This window comes from Marmota monax, unplaced genomic scaffold (assembly GCF_021218885.2).
Source record: "Marmota monax isolate L192 unplaced genomic scaffold, Marmota_monax_Labrador192_F-V1.1 WCK01_AAM20220418_F8-fsc00148, whole genome shotgun sequence".
Lineage (NCBI taxonomy): Eukaryota > Metazoa > Chordata > Mammalia > Rodentia > Sciuridae > Marmota > Marmota monax.
In genome coordinates, this window is record NW_026693034.1 from 4,024,593 (window position 1) to 4,045,894 (window position 21,302).

The following is a 21,302-nucleotide window of genomic DNA, read 5'->3' on the forward strand; positions in this document are numbered from 1 at the left end:
CACAGCAAGGTTCTCATGGGCTGGGTGCCGTCCCAGGTCTCAGGTGTCCACTGCAGGTCTGGGATGGGGCCTGTGGAGAAGGAGACTCCTGGACTCTTTGTTTTTCTGGTAACTGTGGGTCCTTCCTTCAAAATGACTCGTCCTGCTCTAGTTTCTAGCTGCAACTCCTCCTGCATGTCCAGTGTTGGCCGTAAGAACAATGCGTACAAACATTGGGTGGTCACAGCAGGGACCCAGCCTGGCTGGCCTGGGAGCCTTGGCACTTGTAGATCATGAGGCTCCAGCTTCCTGTTTCCTGCCTGTACCTGCAGGCCTCGCCAGCCCCAGCCCAAGTTGTCCCCTTCCCCATCTAAAAACTTGAGGAAAATAAAGTGGGTTCCTCCACACGGAGAGGTTGGGACCCTCTCTTCTGTGTTCCTTTTATTTTTCCCTCCTTTGCAGAGGTATTTTTGGCTCTTAACTGTTGGAATAATTGAGTGGGGTTAGTGGGGACGTCCCCAGTTCTCCTGTGATCACCGCAGGAACCTTTCAGGGGCCATGTCTGGCCTTTGTGTGGTAGGCCTGCTGTGTGCTTTTGTGGGGGCACATGCTGCGCAGTGGAAGCCTGTCCCAAATTTTGCACTCCTGGGAAGCAGGAGCCTCTGTAGGGCACAGGGCTGCTGGAGGCCCGGGAGGCCGGCCCCTGCCCAGAGTCACAGAATCTGGGACTGATCCTTAACCTGAGCATGTGCGCGGGTCTGGGTCTTAAGCCTGTCTGAGAATAGCTAACAGCTGGGGGCTAGCTGGTGTTTTTCACTGGGGCAAAAGGCATTCCAGAGACTAGTCAGTCCTCTAAGGTAGCGTCTCAGGATTTTATGGCATTTCATTCACTTATCTTAAGGAATCTCGGGCATTCTTATCGGTAGGTCCTAACAATTTTTTTCTCTGAAAATGTCCTTTCTCTATATTTTTCTTTTCCCTTTTTTTTAAAAAAAAGATTTAGAAGCATTACATGTACATTATATAATGTGGACATTTTAAAAAATGAAACCCTCCCCGGGACACCCCCCAGAGATTATTCCTGTCCCTCTTGACTCGTCTTCTGGGCTCTGTCTGTGTGCCTCTAAGCCACAGACTTATGTGGTTGTCCCTGGGGTTTTCAGCTTTAGGTGTCACATTGGACTTCCTGTGTGAAGATCAAGGATGTCGCCGTCCCTCCCCAGCCTCCCAGTAAAGCTGCGTTACTCTTCAGTTCCACTGGAATTGATATTTCTTTATTACAGCTGTGTTGTCATCATCATGCCCAGCCATTTCCTTCCTGTTCTTTCGCCTTGTTTCCCCCTCCTTGGAGTTCATAATTCCGCTTTTCTGTTTGGCTGGTCCTCTGTGTACCTAGTGTGGCACTTCCTGTGCACTCTGCTGGGTGTGCATGAGTCTCACTGTGAGGCCTTCCTGCCGCCTCTAATCGGGACCTGGGTCTGGGGCCCCTGACCCTAGGATCATCTTCTCTGTCATTCTGGGGAATTCCCACGGACTGGTATTCCCTGACTCAAGGGGTGGCTTCCTCTTTCCTGATTTGCTCCTTTGTTTATTGGGAAACATCCTTCATTCGCTTCCTGGGAAAGGGTCCAGGAGAGGGACATTTAAAAAAAAAAAATCTTCCCTGCCTGGAAATGATTGTTATTTTTCATTCCCCTGTTTGGATGGTTTTACTGGGTAGAGAAATCTAGGTTGGAAATCTCTCTCCCTCGGAATTTAAAGCCTTTTTCTGGCTTTGAGTGTTGACGGTAAGAAGCTGGATGCTGTCTGGTTCTGGATGCTTTCCCCCGCCTGGGGTTGGGAGGTTCTTTTCCATCCCCTGGCCAGACATGCAGTGGGGTCCTTTCAGGCTGAAGACGTGCTTCCTAGACTCCAGGACATCATCTTAGGGCCCGCAAGGCCATGCTCCACCTTCTTGTCCTCTGTACCCAGGGGCATCCCCAGGTCCCCTCCATTCCTTCCTCTGTCCCGTCTTGGCTCTTGTTCTGGTTGACAGGACCTTCTCCACTCTCCCTCTCCTGCCCCCTTTGTTGGTTTTTGTTTGTTTGATTTTTAGGAGCCTTTTCTTCTAGGATATGCTTTTCATGCCATCCTTGCCAGCTCCTGCCTACGGCATCTCTTCCCCCTGAGAAGACTCGCCGTGTCTTGTTCTGTCGTTTTGTCTTCTCCCTGGCATGTGGCGGTCTCGCCCGTGTCCCCTCCTCCTTGTTCTGTTCTGCGTGGCCCCTGCCTGGTGGAAGCTTGTCTGAAGACATGTGCACCTTGGTAGCCTTTAGGCTCAGGAACAAGGTGGTGGGGACCAGGACTTGGACCGGGCCTTAAGTGGGCTCTGCTGGTGGACCGGCCTCCTCCCCCAGGGAGCCTCCCAAGGGTGCTGCAGGGGCTGCCTCAGGGGCAGAGGACACAGAGCTTCCTGCAGCCTCCCCAGCCCAGCAGACATTTAGGGCATGGACTCGACCCTTGTCTCACCTGGGTTCTGGGGCCCAGGGATCGCCAGGGGCCCATGGACTTCTCACACTGTAGCCATCTCTGGTTCTGCACAGCTGCCCTCCGGCCCCAGGCAGTCCTAGGTCTGTGCTTTGACTTCAGGGACCAGCACTGGGGGACAGTGGTGAGGGGTCCCTGGCCCTCTCGGGGTCCCGTTTGCGCTCTCCGGCAGAGCCAGCTGTCAGGGGCCTTCTGGAGGTCGGCAGCTCTGTGCCTGGAGAAGGCCTATCCTGGTTTCGGCAGGCTGCCCGGGGTGTCTGGCCGTCTGTCTGTCAGATTTCTTTTCCTCAACTTGAATTCTTACTGCAGTGAGACTGAGGGCCATCCGGCCGATAGCCTGTCCAGTGCCCTGGACGCAGAAATGTGGTGTTGCCAGGCGTCCCTTGGGCGGCCACCAGAGCAGCTTCCAGACCTGGCTCCAGGGTGTGGCCCTGGCTGTCATGGTGCCAGCATGGGGTGTCCTGGCCAGCACAGGCTGTTGCCAGGCCAGGCCAGCCCTGGGGAGCACGCTCAGGGCCTCCCATCTTCCCTGCCTGAAGCGGAAATGTGACATAGGAATTGTTTTCCATAAAAGGGAAGAGGGTGAGCTGTGGCTGCCCGGAGCCTGTCCTCCAGCCCCGGCTGCATCGGAAGCCAGGACGATGGGCATTTGTTCCACACAGTGGTTTGGTCTGGGTCCTGCTCAGCCCAGCTCCTTCACCCCATGCAGAACGTAGACTCCCTCCTCCAGGCAGCGGGGGCGGTAGGGCATGTCCCTGGACTCCTCCCCAGGGCACAGTGCGTCTGTCTTTCCTGGAATGACGCCTGGCATCCAGGCAGAGCTGAGACCATCGGCCCCTCAAGAGATTGTTCAGATTTTTTTTCCCTTCAATTGCTGTCCGAGTTTTTTGGTGGAGCAAGACGGGACTCCTGGTGTAGACCTGCACACCCTGGTCATCCTCCCTGGTAGCCCCTAGGCAAGCAGCCCGTTCCCAAGCTCCAAAGCCCTCTCAGCTGGGGCCTTGTGTTCCAGCCCCTCCTCAAGTCCAGAGTTGCCCAGCCCTGGGTTTTTCCAGGCCCTGTGGCATCTCTTCGCCTCCCCCTGGGTGTGGCCCTTGTGTCAGGGTGGCGGTTCCAGGCACAACCCTCTGGAGAGGGCGGCTGAATGGACGCATTGAGACAGGAGCTGCTTGGAGGGCAGGAAGGCCTGAACAGACACCTCACCCGTCCCCTACCAGGCACTAAGGAGAAACCGCTGGGTGTCGTGGCAACTGGACGCGGCCACTCTTAGGAGGGCTTGCCGCACCAAGCAGACACAGCAGCCAGGAGACCCCCTTGCCATCCTCGTTTTGAGCCGAACTTGGCCAAGGCCATGGGTCACCTCCATCAACCTCGATGCTTCTGGCTTCGCCTTGTGGGTGTGGGGTGCACTTTCCACCATCGCTCAGGAAACATCCCTGGAACCGCGGCGGGGGCTCCTGAAGCAGGTGTGCTTCTGGGTGGCACCTCTTGGTCTCGTGTGCTCCAGTCCCAGGGAGCATCCAGGAAATCCCCAGCAGCCACCCAGCACCACCACGTCACAGTCCCCTTGGGCCCACCCTGTGCTGCCTCTGGTGGAATCGTGAAGAAATCCTGGTCTTGGACGCCGTTTCTGGTGAAGTCCTTGCCTCACCTGCGTGCTAGGTTTAGGAGTTCAGGTTCAGAGTTGAATTCAGGAAAGGCTTTATTTTCGTTTCTCCCTCTCACAAGCTCATTTGTGGTGGTCAATCTCCGTGTGACCAAGGCTTTAAGCCACTTCGTTGCCAGGGGCTGGAGGGCGGGACACACCACCTGAGAAGAGTCTCTACATGCACAGAGTTGGCCTGTCTCTATCAAATTTGGTGACACAGGTGGACAGAGAGTAAGAATTCTCCAATTAGAGTCCTCATAACTGCAGAGGTGATGACCAGAATCGAGTTCTCCCGAGTCAGTGTGGGCATTTCCCTGTCCGTCCTTCCTTCATCCAGCAAGCATTTCTTGAGCCCCTGGTATATGGGGGTGGCTTCCAGCCAAGACAGGTGACCCATGGGCACCCCGCCTGAGGCCTGAGGGGCTCCGGTGTGCAGGAGGGTACCCCCAGAGACAATGTCTGGAATGAGTGGTGACATTTGTTTGGATAGCTGGGGAGGGGACATTCTGGCAGCTTCTAGGACAAAGGAGCCAAGCACAGGGCAGGTCCCCTGGAGAGGGCTCTGGGTGCCTGAAGGGCATTGGAGGTGCATCCCCTCCCGGGCCTGGCCTCCTGCCATCACAGGCCCTGGGTGGGGTGGCATCACAGGTCTGCCCGTGTTGCTGGGACAGTAAGGCAGGGCCCCAAGTGAGCAGGACGAGGACTAGGAACACTTCTGATCTGGGCTGCTACACCCACTTGCCATATTCAGTTAGTTTTCTCTCAAAGGTTTGGAAAAGAAATTGTTTTCAGAATCCAAATGTTGATGTGGTGTGATCGGCAGAGCCTGCCCCAGTCAACCAGGGGAGGCGGCCACAGCACAGCACTGAGAGCAGCGCAGGCCACTGTGGGTCCAGGGAGCCAGACCTTGGTGTCGTCGTGACACACGTGGAGGACAGGGCTGCTCAGGCCCTGCGCAGCCCACTCCCGTGGTGTCATGTCTAGCTGAGGGTTGTTGCTCCCACCCAGGAGGAAGGGGCCGCAGGGTGCAGGAGACCAGGCTGAGCTGGGCTGGCCTGGGAGGCCTGGTGTGCCCTGCTTCAGCCGCCCTGGTGCTCCCTGTTTTGGTTTTTTTCCGATGGGCAGACCACATTTTATTATCAATTCACTGTTAATGGACATTTAAGTTATTTTCATCTTTTGGTTATTATGAATAGCCCCCTGTTAACATATTCCATATTATTGTTTGTGTACAAGCTTGATCTATTTATTTTTGGTTCTCTTTAGGCACACGTGACGGTAGCGTGTATTTTGACATGCTATACTTATGTGGAGTCTGACTTATGCTAATTAGGACCCCATTCTTGTGGTTGTATGTCGTGTGGAGTTTCGCTGTGATGCATTTATGTGCATAGGAAAGTGATGTCTGACTGTCCCACTTCCCAGGCCCTGGCGCCTCCCACACAGGTTGGTCCCCCTATTTGCATGTATAGCTGGCAGTCTCAACCCCGAACCTTTTCTTGGGGTGCCATCTTGTGGACACCTTAGCACAAGCCCGTGGCTCCCACAGACATGAGCTCAGTCTTCCTCCTGCCTGGGGCTGAGGCTGCGCCCTGGGCCCTGCTGGGCAAGGCTGGACCTGTCTGCAGGCTCAGGACTTGAGGTAGCCTGGCCTTGGAGCAGAGCTTTCTGCTGGGGTAAGACAGGATTGCCACTCCAGGGTCCTGTCTTCAACACTGCGTGGCTCTCTGCTTCATTGTTTTGGAGAGCATTGTGTGGTGTAATGGGACTTCCGGGAGAAGAGTGAGTTCTGTCACCCCATCCAGGATGGTCCTGAAACCATGTCCTGCCCAGATTCCTCCTTCCCTGGGTTGTGAACTCACAGTGTGTCCTTTCCTCCCTTCAGTGTCCCCAACTCCTGCCCAGCCAGTCCACGTGGAGCTGGGTCCTCTGGCTACCGGTTCGTCCAGAATGTGACCTCGGACTTGCAGCTAGCCGCAGAGTTTGCAGCGAAGGCCGCCTCAGAGCAGCAGGCAGACACGTCTGGCGGGGACAGCCCCAAGGTCTGAGCCTCATATGTGCAGAGTGACCGGGAATGGGCGATAGAGGCTCCTGAGTGACACAAGCCAGGCACTCCAGGGTGTAGCACGTGGTTGCACAGGAGGCACTGCCCCATGATGCACTTGGCCACTGGTGATAACTTGGGTTCGTGCACCCTGCTCCTCCCTATACCCGTCTCCTACTGACAAAATGATTTCAGAGTTTGACAATGACATTGAGAAGAATGACATATTTTTTTTTCTTATAATGTTGTGTCTTGGTTCTTTCCATCTGATAACTGACTTGATATGTTGAGCAGGTAAGAAACTTCAAACTTAAATCAGGATAAAAACCTAATTTCTCCTCCCATGGGGCACAAGCAGCTGAGCGTAGCGCCAGCTGGGGTGGCTTGATGAGGAGCAGGAGACACGGCGGGTGGACCCTGCCCTTCTCCAGGTAACCCCGTGGTCTGCTCACAGGACGAGTCGAAGCCGCCCTACTCGTACGCTCAGCTCATTGTACAGGCCATCTCCTCCGCCCAGGACCGGCAGCTGACACTAAGTGGCATCTACGCCCACATCACCAAGCATTACCCTTACTACAGGACGGCCGACAAGGGCTGGCAGGTGAGGCAGGGGACCGAGGACCCAGCCCGTGGCCTTGGGCAGGCCATTCACAGGTGCCCTCCGGGATGCCGCATGGCAGCCTCGGGGACATCCCTGTGCAGCGCCACCGCGGTTCAGCCGGCATCTTGTTACTTTCTCCACACCTTTGTGCTCTTATGCTTACCTCATGGGGGTCCTGTGTCGTCTTGGAAGGACACTGTGCACGTCATGTCATGTGCTGGTTGTAGTCTTGCTCGTGGAGGTCGGGCTCTGGAGCAGGCATAACCGACCCGTGTCCTGCCTTTGTGTTTCCCTGGTTGCTATTTCCCATCTGCTGCTCTGCTCAAGACCAGCTCTGAACCCCGGAGGCCCAGTCAGGTCCGGGTGGCAGACATGCTCCTGCATGTGGCTTGTCTCTCCGTTTTGCTTTTCCTGCAAAGAACAGTGACGGGTTTTACCTGAGTGGAATTTGGATAGGAAAAGCTGCCCTGGACCCTTGGACGTCCCCCATGAGACACAGTCACCAGGCAGCCATAGGGCAGGCCATCCATGCCTGTCACCTCTGGTCTTGCAGCTTTTTACATGCAGATTCGGGGCAGTGGGATCTGTGCTGTGACATGCTAGTGACCAGTGACTGTCCCTGCTTCCCTGCAGAATTCTATCCGGCACAACCTCTCTCTGAACCGTTACTTTATCAAAGTCCCGCGCTCCCAGGAGGAACCTGGGAAGGGCTCCTTCTGGCGAATAGACCCTGCCTCAGAAGCCAAGCTTGTGGAACAGGCGTTCCGAAAACGGAGACAGAGGGGTGTCTCCTGCTTCCGCACCCCCTTCGGGCCTCTGTCCTCACGGTAAGCCCCCTGCTGTCCTTGAGCGCTTAGGAAAGCTGACTTCTCCAGGTGTAGAGGGTCACAGATTGTTCTAGACACCACAAAACTCCACCTTTTCTTGAGACAGTCTCAGGACCACTGAACTTCTGGACTCATCACTCCATTTATCAGTAGATTGTTGACTGCTCCTCGAATGTGTTAGCTCTTAGAAGCGGAAGTGTGTGATGCACTGAAGACAGGTACCTGTCAGTGCCTGTGAACCCGAGCTTTCTGCCAGGGAATTGAGGGGTCCCAAGCACAGCCAGCTGCTCCCCTTCTCCATGGTGCAGACCTTTGAAGGAGCAGATGAGAATGAGGCTGGTGAGCTCAAAAGCAATTCCGCTGTTAATCAAGTGGGTACTGTGACTGACAGGCTGTCAGGTGGACCTTCTTGCTGGTCGTTGGCACCTGCCTGGCCACCTGCCTGGAAGGTGAAGGCCTTTCCTGCCCAACTCATTCCTGGCCATGCTCAGTCTGGAGAAGCAGACTGCCCCTTGATGGGCTGGCAGCTGTTCCCACGCTTACCTGTCGGATGAGTGGCTCCGGGCTGGGCAGGGGATGGAGGGCTTCCAAGATGAGCATCAGCCTCAGGCGCTCCACACAGGCTTCTGTTTCAGACTCGATTCTGTGACAGGCCGCCCTGGGCCCCAGCTCCCATTTCTGGTCTGGGGCCTACAGATGTGGTTCTCAGGCAAATTGTTGTGCCAGCCGTCCAACGGGAGCTATATCTTTTGACACCGAAGCCGAGCCACTCTTAAGGATTCTGGTACCTTTCAGGAGACAAATGCTGTTGACTGTGGCACTGCTGGGAGCCATAGGTAGCGCCTTGCCCCTGGTTAAGGGAGCACCCGACACTCAACCCCCACTGAGTGGAGCTAGGGCTGTATCCCCAGGTGACAGAGTTGGACATGCCTCAGGGACAGAGAGGTGCCTCGGAAGCCTGAAGTCGGGGGTGGAGGGACGCTGTGGTGTGTGGCACCTTCCAGGTCCTAGTGGTTCTGTGACATGTCACTTACCACCCTGGTCCTTTCTCTTTTTCCTTTTTCAGGAGTGCTCCGGCTTCACCCACTCACCCTGGGCTGATGTCCCCTCGTTCCAGTGGCCTGCAGACTCCAGAGTGCCTATCTCGGGAGGGCTCCCCCATTCCACATGACCCTGACCTGGGGTCCAAGTCGGCCTCTGTTCCTGAATATCGGTGTTCCCAAAGTGCACCCGGTGAGGCCCGGTCTTGTCCTTTCCTGGCACGACAGCCCTGAACAGGGCCAGCAGGGTCACGTCCTCTCTCCCTCTGCTCCCTGCAGGCTCCCCTGTCAGCGCGCAGCCAGTGATCATGGCTGTGCCTCCCCGACCGTCCAACTTAGTGGCCAAGCCCGTTGCCTACATGCCAGCTTCTATAGTGACCTCACAGCAGCCCTCGGGCCACGCGATCCACGTCGTGCAGCAAGCCCCCACCGTCACCATGGTCAGGGTGGTCACCACCTCCGCCAGCTCAGCCAATGGCTACATCCTCGCCAGCCAGGGCTCAGCAGGGGGCTCCCATGACACGACGGGTGCAGCCGTGCTGGACCTGGGCGGCGAAGCCAGAGGTAATGGGAGCCACTGCTTCGTCTCAGCTGTGCTGGCTGCAGACGCTGCTGCCCGGGCCTGGGCCACGGGCCTCAGAGCTGGCCTGTCAGGCAGAGGCTCAGGGAGGGCGGCTCCTGCTACTGCGTCCCCTAAGGCATCGCTGACTATCCCCAAGTGCCCCCTCGCCTGGCTGAGGGTGCAGCCTGTGGCACGTGGCTGTGGCCTTGAATTTTGATTCTCCTCAAAGTGACACTGAGTTTAGTTGGAACTAATTTAACATTTTCTCAAGGAGAAGGAATAAGAATAAGCCTGGGGAGGTGACCTCTAGCACTCTGGTGAGGAGTCTTTAGAAGTTATTGGGAGGGACAAGTCATGCTGTAAGTTCCTAAAAGAAGTCCAGATCCCAGGGTGGGCCAGCCAGTGCCTCTGTGCTGAAGAGCACCTCTCAGGGGCACCTCCCAGTTAAGCAGGTGGTGTTGTGTGATCACGGTCCACTCAGTCTTGGTGGCCATTTTTTATTTTAATACATCATCATACAAACTGTCTCTTGGTAAAGACTAAGCCATGGCGCTAAAACAAGACCATTTTGTTCCAAATAATACTTTCTGTTTTGCGGATTAAATTTGGGATTTGGGTTGGCTCAAGTTTAAGGTACACTTTTTCAAAATCCTATTAATTGTCTTTTTGTTGTTGTTGTTGTTGTTTTTGGAAACACGTTTCTTCTGTGGGATTTTCATTTGAGAAGCAGTTTCTCCCAGGGCCGCTCCCTCCTCCCACCTCCATTTGCAGGTCCATTGCTGAGGCATTTGTGGCCTTTGATGGCCTCATTGGCCAAATGCAGTTATTTCTGTTGTGTTTCGTGTGGTGCCGGGGATTGAACTCACAGTCCACACATGCTAGGCAAGTGTCCGACCGCTGAGCTGCATCCCAGGCCCCTGCCGAGGGTGGTTCTGATTCTCTTCGTGCCCCACAGGCTTGGAGGAGAAACCCACCATTGCATTTGCCACAATCCCTGCAGCCAGCCGCGTCATCCAGACAGTGGCCAGTCAGATGGCCCCTGGGGTTCCTGGACACACAGTCACCATCCTGCAGCCAGCCACACCAGTGACCATCGGGCAGCACCATCTCCCAGTTCGGGCCGTCACTCAGAATGGAAAGCATGCTGTCCCCACAAACAGTCTGGCTGGCAGCGCTTACGGTGAGGCCCGGCCCCTTCTCTAAGCCCGAGTCCTGAGCAGCGGGGTCCTGCCCACAGTCAGTGAGCACACCAGAGCTTTTCCAGTCCCATCACTGTGACGGTGCAGCTCAGTAGGGGAAACCAGATGTCCCCGTGCCGTGCAGGCCACACTGAACTGTGGAGAGACAGGAGGTCAGAGGAGGAACATGGGGTGGGGCCCTGGTTGGAGTGGGCTCAGGTCTAAGTGGGTGGTCCCAGGCAAGTGGTGTTGTGTGACGGAGGTAGGGGAGGAACCCTGGGCACGGTTCTAGGGATCAGACAGATGCAGCAGCAGGAGAGCCTGAGGTGGGCTCCTGGCAGGCTGGGAGGGAGTCAGAAGGAAGTGTGCCTCGAGCAGGTAGAGAAAAAGGGGAAGGCTGGGCACTGCCCTGGGAGAAGCCAGAGCTGGGAGCCAGGTCCCTGTCTAGGTGACCAAGCCCTGTCTAGGTGACCAAGGAGAATGGGTGTTGGTCCTCCATAGATTCCCAGGTAACCTCTCCTTCCTCCACCCCAGCCCTCACCAGCCCCCTGCAGCTCCTTGCAGCCCAAGCAAGTTCGTCCACGCCAGTGGTGGTCACCCGGGTGTGTGAGGTGGGCCCCGAGGAGCCAGCAGCAGCAGTCATGGCGGCCAGTGCCACCCCGACCCCAGCAACCTCCAACACCACCTCAGCCTCCTCCAGTGGGGAACCTGAGGTCAAAAGGTCCCGGGTGGAGGAACCCAGTGGGACAGCGACCACACAGGCTGGGGTGATGGCAGCCGCCGGCCCCCAGGGCCCAGGCACCGGAGAGTGAAGTCACATGTACAAGGTGGAGCAGGACATGCCACAGGAACCTGAGCAGGCCCCACAGTGCCGACGGCTGCACTTGAGGACCCAGGAGAGGGGCCCCAGGGCTGCCTGAAGCACTGCCACCTGAGCGGTGGCCACCACGCCTGGAACACCCATCCTTCCCACTTTGCCTTCTGCCCTCCCACGGTGTGAAACAAAAACACATAAACCAGTTCCGACAACTGATCGCATGGTCCTGGGGATCTCGTGTGTTTATTTCCCGCTCCCTGCACCGCTGCCTCTCCGGGCCTTTTGGTCAAGGCATGGGGAGAAGGTCTGGCCCAGCACCTCAGGAACCTGTCAAGTCCGCCCACCCACCAGGAGGAGGACGCCGGCCTCGGGGCCTTTGCTGGGGCAGCAGCCTTTGCCTGGAAGACCCGATAGGAACTCAGCAAGGTTCCAGCCAAGGCCTTCTGGGGGGACGGGAATGGGACCGATTCCTGTTTGTCATAGTTGGGGAATAGGCAAGAGAAAGGCAGGAACTGCCACTCATGTACTGTTTTATGGTGTCTTTTCCAAAATGACATAGAAAATATTGGCATTAATTAGATGGGGGGGTGGGTCTGGTTTGACTTTGGACCCCAAGTATTTCTTGATGTTTAAACACGGAATTCAGGCTTATCACCAATTCAGGCCCACATGAGAGGGCTTGTGTCCCTTGGGTTTCTGCCTGAGACAGTTTAGCAGCACTGGGCCGGTGCTCTCCTGGCTTCAGCCCTGTCTGATAACTTCAAGAAGGATCCGCGGCTGCCGCCTGGTGTCAAGATGCTTTGGGTGAAAGGTCAGTCTGAAGTCAGCAGCTGCAGTCTCCAGCCAGCCCTGGACACATGTTGAGCCGCACGCCCAGGAAACGGGGCTCCAGGCAGAAGTCAGTTGCCTGCTTGGCGAGGAAGACGTTCATGTGTGTCACCAGAAGACCAGGGTAAACCCCAGGGTCCCCACAGCTCTGTCCCCGGACTGGGGATCCACTGGGACACATCTGCTCACACTGCCTTTCCCACCACATTCCAGTTTCCTGACCTCCCCCAAATCCATCCACTGTTTGAAATTGGAACCGGTTCTGTCAGAAGCTCGGGGGCTCTGGTCACTTAGCAGAAAGGAAACTCCCCACCATGCAGCAGTTGGCAGGCAGGCCCACGCCAGCTCTGCTGGTTTTGACTTCAACGAGGTGAGAGCCAAAGGACAGAATGCTCCCTGCAGTTAGTTGGTCAAGGGGCTCCAGGGCACCTAGGGATGTCCCTCTGCATGTCCATACGACCAGCAGCGCTTTGAGCCACGTCACAGAAGCAGGAGCTAAGCCGGAGCTGAGGAGCCGTGGACCATTTGGCCCAGTGAGGGGATGAGATTGGAGCCCTTCAGCCACCCCGGGGGAACCCTCGGAGGAAGCATTCGCGCATCCTTGCAGTGGCCAGGCACTCTCGCTGGTCCTCTGAGTGGCCACAGCTGGAAACAGCAGCGCTCCAGGGCAGCACCTGCCCTTGGCCTCACAGCCTCTCGCCAGCGGAGCAGCTTCCTCTGCCATGCCCTTGAGGAAAAGACCCAGGGACATCCAGTCCCTGGACAGCAGAGAGTGGCAGGGCACATGCCACCTCTAAATGGAGGGGACAATTTCCCAGGTGATTTGGAGGTAGGGCAGGGAGACTGACCACGGCCAGAGCTGGTGGGCAGGAGGGATGCTCTCTCCTGCTGCTGCTGCATGTCCCCTCACCCACTAGTCGGGTGTCTGCTTGGCCAGGAGGACATTCATGTGCGTCACTAGGAGTTAAGGGATAAGCCCTGGCCCTGCCCTCTTCCTTCTGCTTGCAGGGAAAACCCGTCGCTGTCATTATTTTAGCCCCTCAGACCAGGGGTTTCTATGGCACTAAACCTTAACTGGGAAATAAGCTCTTTGAAGTCTGTACCTTGGCCTTGGTGAAGTTCCGGGAGACGGGCAGGGTGAGGGCGACCCCTTCTGCCATAGCACCCTCCGCGCGCAGCGGCTCCTCCTTCCCCTTCCTGGGCCTTTCCGCGCGCCTGGTGTGTGCGTGGGTCGGGAAGCAGGAACAGGGAGAGTCCTAGGTGAGGACCTGTGACAAGGGATGTTAAGGTCATCAGATCCTTCTTTCCCTTCCCTGGCTGCACATGGTCACCTCTGTGGGGGATTCTGTTTGATTCTGGACAGTAGTGACAGCCACAGGAGGTGCTTGGGTGGTGGCTTCAGAACTGTAGGTCCCTGCGTTTCAGGTCTCCTGACTCTGGCTCCAACTTGTTTGCTCTTCTAGTTTCTGAGACATTCTGGTCCCTGTCTTCTATACTGTGTCACTGTGAACACAGCCCAGGTGAGGGGCAGAGGGGGCAGGGAGGGCAGGGACCCATTCTCAGAGTCCTGCTCGTGGAGGGTCTCTCTTAAAGGGACAGAGAAGTGCCCTTGGGATCAGTGCAGACTCTGCGCAGGGAGAGGGTGGGGAGGCTGGAATGTCACGCTGGGTTGATAAACGGTGTTGGAAGGGTTTTGGTCATCCACCAGGTGGCATACCTGGCTCCTGCCAGAACTTGTCCTGGAGCCAGTAACCAGAGACCCAGGGGTAGCTGGTGACCAGAGCTGCACATCCCAGCCAGAGCTCTGCATATGCTCCAGAGCCACCAAGCAGGCCTCGCAGCTGGGCCTGTCCTGGAAGCCAGAGTTCACCCAGAGGCCAGGAGAACCTCTACCATCGGGCTCGGGCCTTTTAGGTGTCACTGTAGATGTGGAGCAAGAGGACCTGCTCTGGGTCATGCCAGGCTCTAGGCTCTGGCATGACCCAAGGTGGAGGCCCGAGGTCCAAGGTCCAGGCGATGGCCTGGGGAGGCTCCCTCCCGCCTTGCCCTGCTCTGACTGGAGCTTCCAAAGACCCGGGTGCCTGGCCAGCCTCTCCCTACTCAGTACATCACCAGACTCAGACGCAAGAGTGTGTGAAGACAGCCAGCCCTCCCAAGCAAGCTGGCGTGGTGCTGGGAGTCAGAAGCTACCCTAAGAGCTCGCCTGGCTGTTGGGACCTCAGTTTGCATCCCTCTGTCTGTCTCTCATATGTCAAGCGGCAATTGGTGGCACTTTCCTTCCATGCACTTCGGGTGTTGGCTGTCCCTTGTGTCTAACAGGGGACTAACCCACTGTCTCTGAGAAACTCAAGAAGGAGACTCATCATCCTTGAGACCAGGCCGGGAAGACAAGGGGTGGGGAGTAGGCCCAGGCAGGTGGAGGACCCGTGGTTTCCCACCCAAGGCCTAGTTTGTTCTATGTGGGGTTTCTGGGTTTCTATTTTCTATTTTTGTTATTTAGACCCAAGTCAAATGGAAAGGATGGGAGTAGATGTGGGCGTTGCTGGATGGATGTGTCATGGACCTAGGTCTCATGCTTGAGTGTTTTCCAAGTTGGGAGGTAAAGGTCAGGTAGAGCTTCATCATGGCAGGGACAGAGACTCTCCCACTCCTCTAGGCCACCTCCGTCTCCAGGTGGGTAACCAATCTCGGGATCCACTCCTGGGGCTCTTTGCTCTCCTCCCCAGGCCTGGAGAAAGGGTGGCTTGAGGTCCTGGGATCATTTTAGCTAATGCTCATTATTTCCTCTGAAATGAAGAGCCTCCCTGGGACATTCCAGGTGGGCTGGGAGTTTCCAATACCAGGGTTCCTCTCTGTAGACAGAAATCTCTACACTGGTGGCATACCTGGTCCCTACCAGAACTTGTCCTGAAGCCAGTAACCAGAGACCCAGGTGTGGCTGGTGCCCAGAGCTGCACATCTCAGCCAGAGCTCTGCATGTGCCACTCTCTGACTTCGGAGTCAGAGTCCTTCATGGAGAACAGACCTCACTTGAAGAGACAAGAGCTTAGTTGAATGCAGGAGGAGGACAGGAAGAAAGGATTCCCCAAGCTCTTACAGCAAAGAAACAAATGCAGCTGGTGGGAGGGAGCTCTCTGCTCTTCTTCAAAAGCCTCAAATTCCCCTTTGCACCTAAGTGACTTCATCTGGTCCAAGGGACGGGACCCTCTCTAGGGACATTCCCCACCTGTCCTGGGCGCTCCCTCACCCTCTGAGAGTGCGCCTCAGTGCCCAGTAGCTTGATCCGTGGTAAATACAGATAAATATGAAAAGCGTTTGTAAGACTGTACTATTAAAAAAAAGAAAAAGAAAAGTCCCCATGTGCCGAACAGGAGCCTTTGCTGTCGTGGGCCACTCCGCTGAGCACAGAGAGCAGAGCCCGGCCGACCTTCCTGGTCTTGGCTTAGGATGGAAATGTGTTTGCCCACGGCCTCGTCTCAGGGCTCCTTCAGATACCTCTGCCTAGAAGCAATATTATTTAATAAGAACAATTTAAATTGTTCCAATTGCTGCTATGAAGACAGGACTGGTCTTCAGCTGGGACTTGGCTTTGGAGGCTCCCCAGTGTGTACGTGGGCTCTTTGAGGTGAGGGCAGATTACAGACTGGAGCAGAGGTCTCGTGCCCATCTCCGCCTGCCCACTTCCCGTTGTGCTCCTGTCCTTTGCGACTCCCTTTTGTCATACAAGTTGCTTTCTGCATGCCTTGTTGTCGCGCTAGGGTGTTTGGAAGGCTCAAGACCTCGTCCTGGTCATGCATACACGCTCACTGCCCTTGCTCAGGTCTGGTGCAAGAAATCTGCTCCCCACGTTTTCTCTCAGTACCCAAAGCTGCTGTGCAAGCATCAGAGCCGGCAGGGTGTCCCTGCAGTACTGCAGCCCTGCAGGCTAGTGAGCTGGCCCACGTTCCTCAATAGGAGACCCTTTCCCATGGTCTGTGTTTGAATTTCAGATGTTACAGTTGTAGAAGGGACGGTCCCGTTTGGAGCAGCTCTGCTTACCTGCCCTCACCCCATGAAGTGGCAGCAGCTTTGCAGCATGGGATTTTGTGATATTCCCATGGGCATTTCCTCTAACCTGAAACAGAAAACAGGCCCATTTCAATGACTTTGTTTAGGGAATATAATTTTATACTTATGTTAAAAAAAAAAAATCCATGCTCCCCTTTCCAGGTCTCAGCTCAGCTGTTGGAAGGAGCATTCCAGAACCACACGTAGGTGGTCTGGTGCAGTAGCCAGGGCAGTGCTGCCCCAGAGGTGAGGCCAACCAGATGCCCATCACCAGAGGTCCCCCGTGGGCAGGAGAGCCAGTGCTGTTCCCCTGTAGGTGGTGCGCGGAGGTTCTAGGGGGCAAGGCTGAGGGCACAAGAGAGAAGTGTGAGCCGGAGGGAGCAGTCAGCAGCATCTACTGGTGAGCCTCCCTGTGCCTGTGGCCACCTCTGCCCATGGTTAGACCTGCCCTGAGAAGTGTCCTTCCTTGAAACGGTATGCCCTCGGGCCCAGGCAGAGGTTCTCAGGACGAGGACTGAGCTTTCCTCAGGAGCCCCCACCTGTCACCCAGCTGGGTGCTTCTGTTGCATTTTTGGGCAGGGCTGAAATGAAGATCCTTCTCTCAATTAGTGAGCCACAGGGAATTTTTAGCTTCTTTTACTCTCCCTAATGGCTGGTTGGGGCTGCAGAATGTTCTAGAAAACAGTTAAGAGAGCAGTTACTTTTTATTTTAGGCATCCTCCATTCTTTCTGGGCAAAGACCCAGGCACAGGATTTTATTCATTCTCAGCATCTGCTCCTCCTTCTAGACACAGGTGGAAAGAAAGCCCCTGGGGCCCGTGAGCAGCAGCAGATCCTCTTAGGTACTGGGGTTAAGCAGCCAGTCACTGGCCATAGAGGACCCCTGGGGTCGCAGGCCCCACAAGCCAGCAGCATCTTTAAGCTGCTTCCTGGTTTCAGTCACCTGTAGGCTGCTGAGGACACCGGAGAGGGCTCCTTCTCTTCTTGCCCACTTCCCATGAGAGAGTCAGCAGAGAATTAGAAGAGTCCTGGATTAGATTCTGTATCTGGGATCTTGTTTCTGGAATGGTTTGCCCGTTTGATTCATCAGATCCGCAAGACACAGTGAGCAGCGTGCAGGAGGCTGGCCCAGAGGACGTGTGGCTGCCTGAATGAGGACAGGTCCCGGCATCATGCGCAATCCCCCAGGGCTTCTCTCCCTGCAGTAAAAGCACTTGTGGGCTTCAGCATCTAGCACTGTCCCCAAACTCCCAGATATGTTGGCTGAGCCCAGATGAGCCCTGTGACTCTGAAGTAGGTTTTTCCCCCTGTGTGAACCACTCTGGCCTGTATGGATTCAAACTGTGTCTGTGGCCTCTGAATTTCTGGCTTAGCTGGGCCAGACCTTTTTTTTTTTTTTTTTTTTAATTAATAAAAATAGGGATTTAAAATCAAATATTTTGTTTGCCCTGACTTCCCTTGGAGGGAGGCATTTTGGATTCCTCGTTATACCTTAACTTAACATAGCTTGATTCCTGCTTCAGGAAAAGGTGGCAGAGAGGAAAGAAGAGGCAGGAGCTGTTCCAGGTCTTTCCTTAGGCTTTGCTGCGTCCCTGAAGGCTGGCTGCTCGGCGTGTGCTAGGATGGGTTAAAGCCAATACTGAAATTGATTTTTCTTACCTGAACGATAATTCTCCTGTAAAAATAATTTGGGGGGTGGGTGTTGTTCGGGGAGTGTGTGTGTGTGTGTGTGTGTGCGTGTGTATATGTGTATGTGTGTGTGTTTTTTTTTTTTTTTTAAAGTGGCTGTCTGAAGTATTTTCACAGTATGTTTAATAATCAGTGCTTTAAAAAGCAGTGGTATCCTGTCAAGTGGGGCTTCTGGTTCTTGAACTTGGGCTGTGTCCCATGCCAGTGGGTGACGGTCCCACCCAGGATGGCATCCACACACCAGCTCCATGGGCAGGAGCAGGCGCTGGAATCAGAAAAACCAACAGACCCACGTCAAAAGCAGCCCAGCATGGGTTTTCATTTCATATGGGATACAGTATTTTTTTATTACAGAGCCATACTTTTTTTTTAAGTTGAGATCTGAATGTGATTTCTAATTGTATCAGACGTTAAATGTTTTAAAGCTATAACAAAGTTTAAAATTTCTACTTTTTGTTTTTCATTTAACTGTTCTTTTATCTATTAAATTGTTGTATGTGGATGGGGAAGTTTTGTTTCTCCTCTTAGCATTTGTTTCTATAACCAGAAATAAAATTATATATTAAAGAAATGATAGCAAGATTCCGGGTGGTCCTTGTGATTGATTGCGATTGATTGGTCCTTGTGGTTGATTGATTGATTTGTGAAAATGTGTGTTTGCTACAAATATATCCTGTCAAGGCCCTGCGGTGTTTGTGCACGTGACTGTCTCACTGGGCTGAACAGACACTTGGACTGACAGATGGCCTTCCTGCTCCCTGGAAAGCACCCCCAATGTGCTCTGGAGGCTGAAGGGCAGCTCCTAGGGGGCTGTGTTTCCTCTTACTTGTTCTTGGTGGTCTGTTGCCCCAGAGAAGCCAATGGACAAAGATGGTTTCCACAGGTGCCTTGATTGCTGCACTGGGACTCCCAAGCTCCAAAGCCAGAGTATCTGCAGTTCCAGGAATGTGAGGACAGCTTGAGGCCATTTCTCAAGACATGATGAGGGACAGCCAGCTGAGCCATCCCCCTACTCCTGGGCCCACACCCACAGCTGGATCAGGGCTACCCACAGGTACCTGAAGTTGCCTCAGGGGCCCTCACCCAGGTAAGATTCTCTGCACATCTGTGTGTGCTGAGCCCCCACCTATTCCAGGTTATCGTGTGAGCATGAAGGGCTACAGAGCAAATATGTCCAGGCAGTGGCTCTGATGTCAGCCTGGGGTCAGGCTCCTGCCATGCCACACTTTCTCCTGCTGTGGCACCTCAACCTGGGATAAGCTGTTTCCTTCCATGCAAAATGGACACTGACCTCACAGACATGGGTAAGTTGAGGGGTGTCAGAGTGTTGAGGATGTCAAAGTGCTCTTGGTCACCTGCAGCAAGGCTGGTCCTCTTCTAAAGGCCCCCAAATTGACAAGATTAATGCAGAGTCCCTCGAGTGGAAAGTTTGTGAAAATGTGTGTTTGCCACAAATACATCCCGTCAAGGCCCTGCGGTGTTTGTGCACGTGACTGTCTTGCTGGGCTGAAGAGATCGCTGGAATCTTTCAGACTTCACAGCTGCCCCTAGTTACAGCTCAAGTTTGTTTGCTTCTTGGCCTCCCTTCCGGTCACTCTTTTTCTGATACACAGTTCCAGCCATTAGCATACCATGACTTTAACAGATTCATGACAAGATTTTAGCCAAACAGCAAGCTTGAGAATGAGTTTCCTCTAGGGAGCTGCACTGGCTAATTAACATCTGTTTTTAGTCTTGGGTTTTTAAATTGTTTTTAGGACTATGGCTCACTCCCAAGACCTTAAAATAACATTTTGTGCAAACATAAGTTTTTAAAAAAAAAAAAAAAAACAGTTCAAATGTTAATCCTTAATAAAGCTTGGTTATGTGCGTGTGGAGAGAAGGCATGGGTAGATGTGGATCACTGGCACATAACAGTGAGCTACCCTGGGAACCTGGTATTTACCAGAGAAGCAAGTACACACCCCCAGTAAAAGATCATGACTGCAGTGTGATTCATTGTTGCCAACATCTGGAAACAAACCAAATATCCATGAATGAACAAGACAGGCTAAATAGTTCCCGATTCCATTTATCTGAGGTGTAGAAAGAGGCAAATTCATCCCTGGCAGTAAAAGTGAGGTATCTGGTATGCATTATTTCTGGGGCAGGGGAAGGGTAGAGTTGACAGAGGGGCACAGGGAGCCTCCAGGGAGTTGGAAATGATCTACATGAAATGGCCATGGCAGGAATCAATCAAACACGAATCAGTCTCCCACCAATGTAGCCAGTTAAACACCAGTTTTCTGATTTATAAAGATGTAAATAAATAAGATTTGGAAACTTCACTGTGTATGGTTCACCTTAAACATGAAAACTGAGCGTGCAGCAGGCATCCCATGGACTGCCTATTTAGTCCTCACCAGTTCCCCACTCCAGCCATGTACCCCATCAGCTGGTTCCCATCTCCCCATCCTCAGCACCAGCCCACCTTCAAGTATCTTCAGGGACTAGGTAAAGAATGGTGTCTTGAATTCGCATAGGTAATTGCCCAGCCCCTTCAACTATCCAGGTGTCTTCTCAGTGCCTAACCTTGACCGATGCAAACAAGAGAACATTCATCTCCACTGCCACTCTTCAGGGCCTGAAACAGTACCTGACAAAGGAAGGGACTCAAATCAGGGTTTGCTCACCTAATGACTTTCCACAAACTTCCCTTTCTGTTTCAATACCAAATGAATGGCACCACCCAGTGCCCAAGCGAGACACCTGCCGTTTGCCTTTGGCTTTTCCCTTCCTCTTCCTGCTCTCTAATCTTTCAATCACCAGGGCCTGCAAATCCCACCCCGGAATGGTTACCGAGTCTGCCTACTAGTTAGGAGTTCTCTAGCTCCCTACCCCATGCAGTCACCACGCTGTGACTACAGAAGGCAGCATGCTGCCTAGGCTGCCCCTTGCCACACCCTTAGAGCCCACCGCATGCAGGCCTTTCCGGTGGGATCCCGGCTCAGTTCAGGCGGCCAGGTGCTTATCACGCTGGACAGCAGCTGCGGGGTGTCTCCAGCGCCCCCAAGCAGCTTACAGGTGGGAATGCTGCCGCGGGGCCCAGCATAACCTCGGCACCTCACTCGTTTTTTCAGCTAATAGGCACCCACGTCCCCTCGCAGCCTGTGGCTTCGTCTGCAAAAGATAGCGACATCCTAGGTGGGAACTGAATGACATTTTTAAAGCTGTACCTAAAGCCCGAGATCGGTGCTAAATAAACTAGAGCTTTAAAACAAAAAAGAGCCGCAACAAGTCGCAGTTGATGGGCCACTTCCGGGCCGCGCCACCATAAGGCCTGCACGCCACCCAGCCGTTCAAAAAACAGAAAGTGGAAGGGGGCACTAGGACATGGCGCCACCCGAGGCCGGGCGACCAGGTGCCAGAGCGAGCAGTTCCGGGGTCAACGTGAGATCCGGGGGCACAGCGTCCACCGAACCCGAAGCCGACCAGGACCCACAGCGCAGGCGCCTCCGGCCCCGTCCCCAGACGCTC

General features: G+C 54.5%; 1 protein-coding gene and 1 long non-coding RNA gene across 2 annotated transcripts in view; one reads left to right on the plus strand and one right to left on the minus strand.

Annotated features, from left to right (window-relative positions):
• Positions 1–18,368, plus strand: part of Foxk1 (forkhead box K1) — a 61,782-nt gene extending 43,414 nt beyond the window's left edge. Inside the window, exons 3-9 of the mRNA XM_046453620.1 lie at positions 6,039–6,195; positions 6,652–6,798; positions 7,432–7,625; positions 8,692–8,858; positions 8,945–9,229; positions 10,183–10,407; positions 10,940–18,368. Coding sequence (XP_046309576.1) covers positions 6,039–6,195; positions 6,652–6,798; positions 7,432–7,625; positions 8,692–8,858; positions 8,945–9,229; positions 10,183–10,407; positions 10,940–11,217 — 1,453 coding nt within the window. The 3' untranslated portion in view covers positions 11,218–18,368. The remainder of the gene's footprint in view (positions 1–6,038; positions 6,196–6,651; positions 6,799–7,431; positions 7,626–8,691; positions 8,859–8,944; positions 9,230–10,182; positions 10,408–10,939) is intronic.
• On the minus strand, positions 13,205–21,291 carry LOC124098730 (uncharacterized). The gene is made up of 4 exons (XR_006853685.2): positions 21,002–21,291; positions 20,257–20,421; positions 16,089–16,164; positions 13,205–13,318 (listed from the first exon to the last, which is right to left on the minus strand). It is a non-coding gene; the product is annotated as an uncharacterized LOC124098730 (long non-coding RNA).
• Between the last annotated feature and the right edge of the window lie 11 nt (positions 21,292–21,302).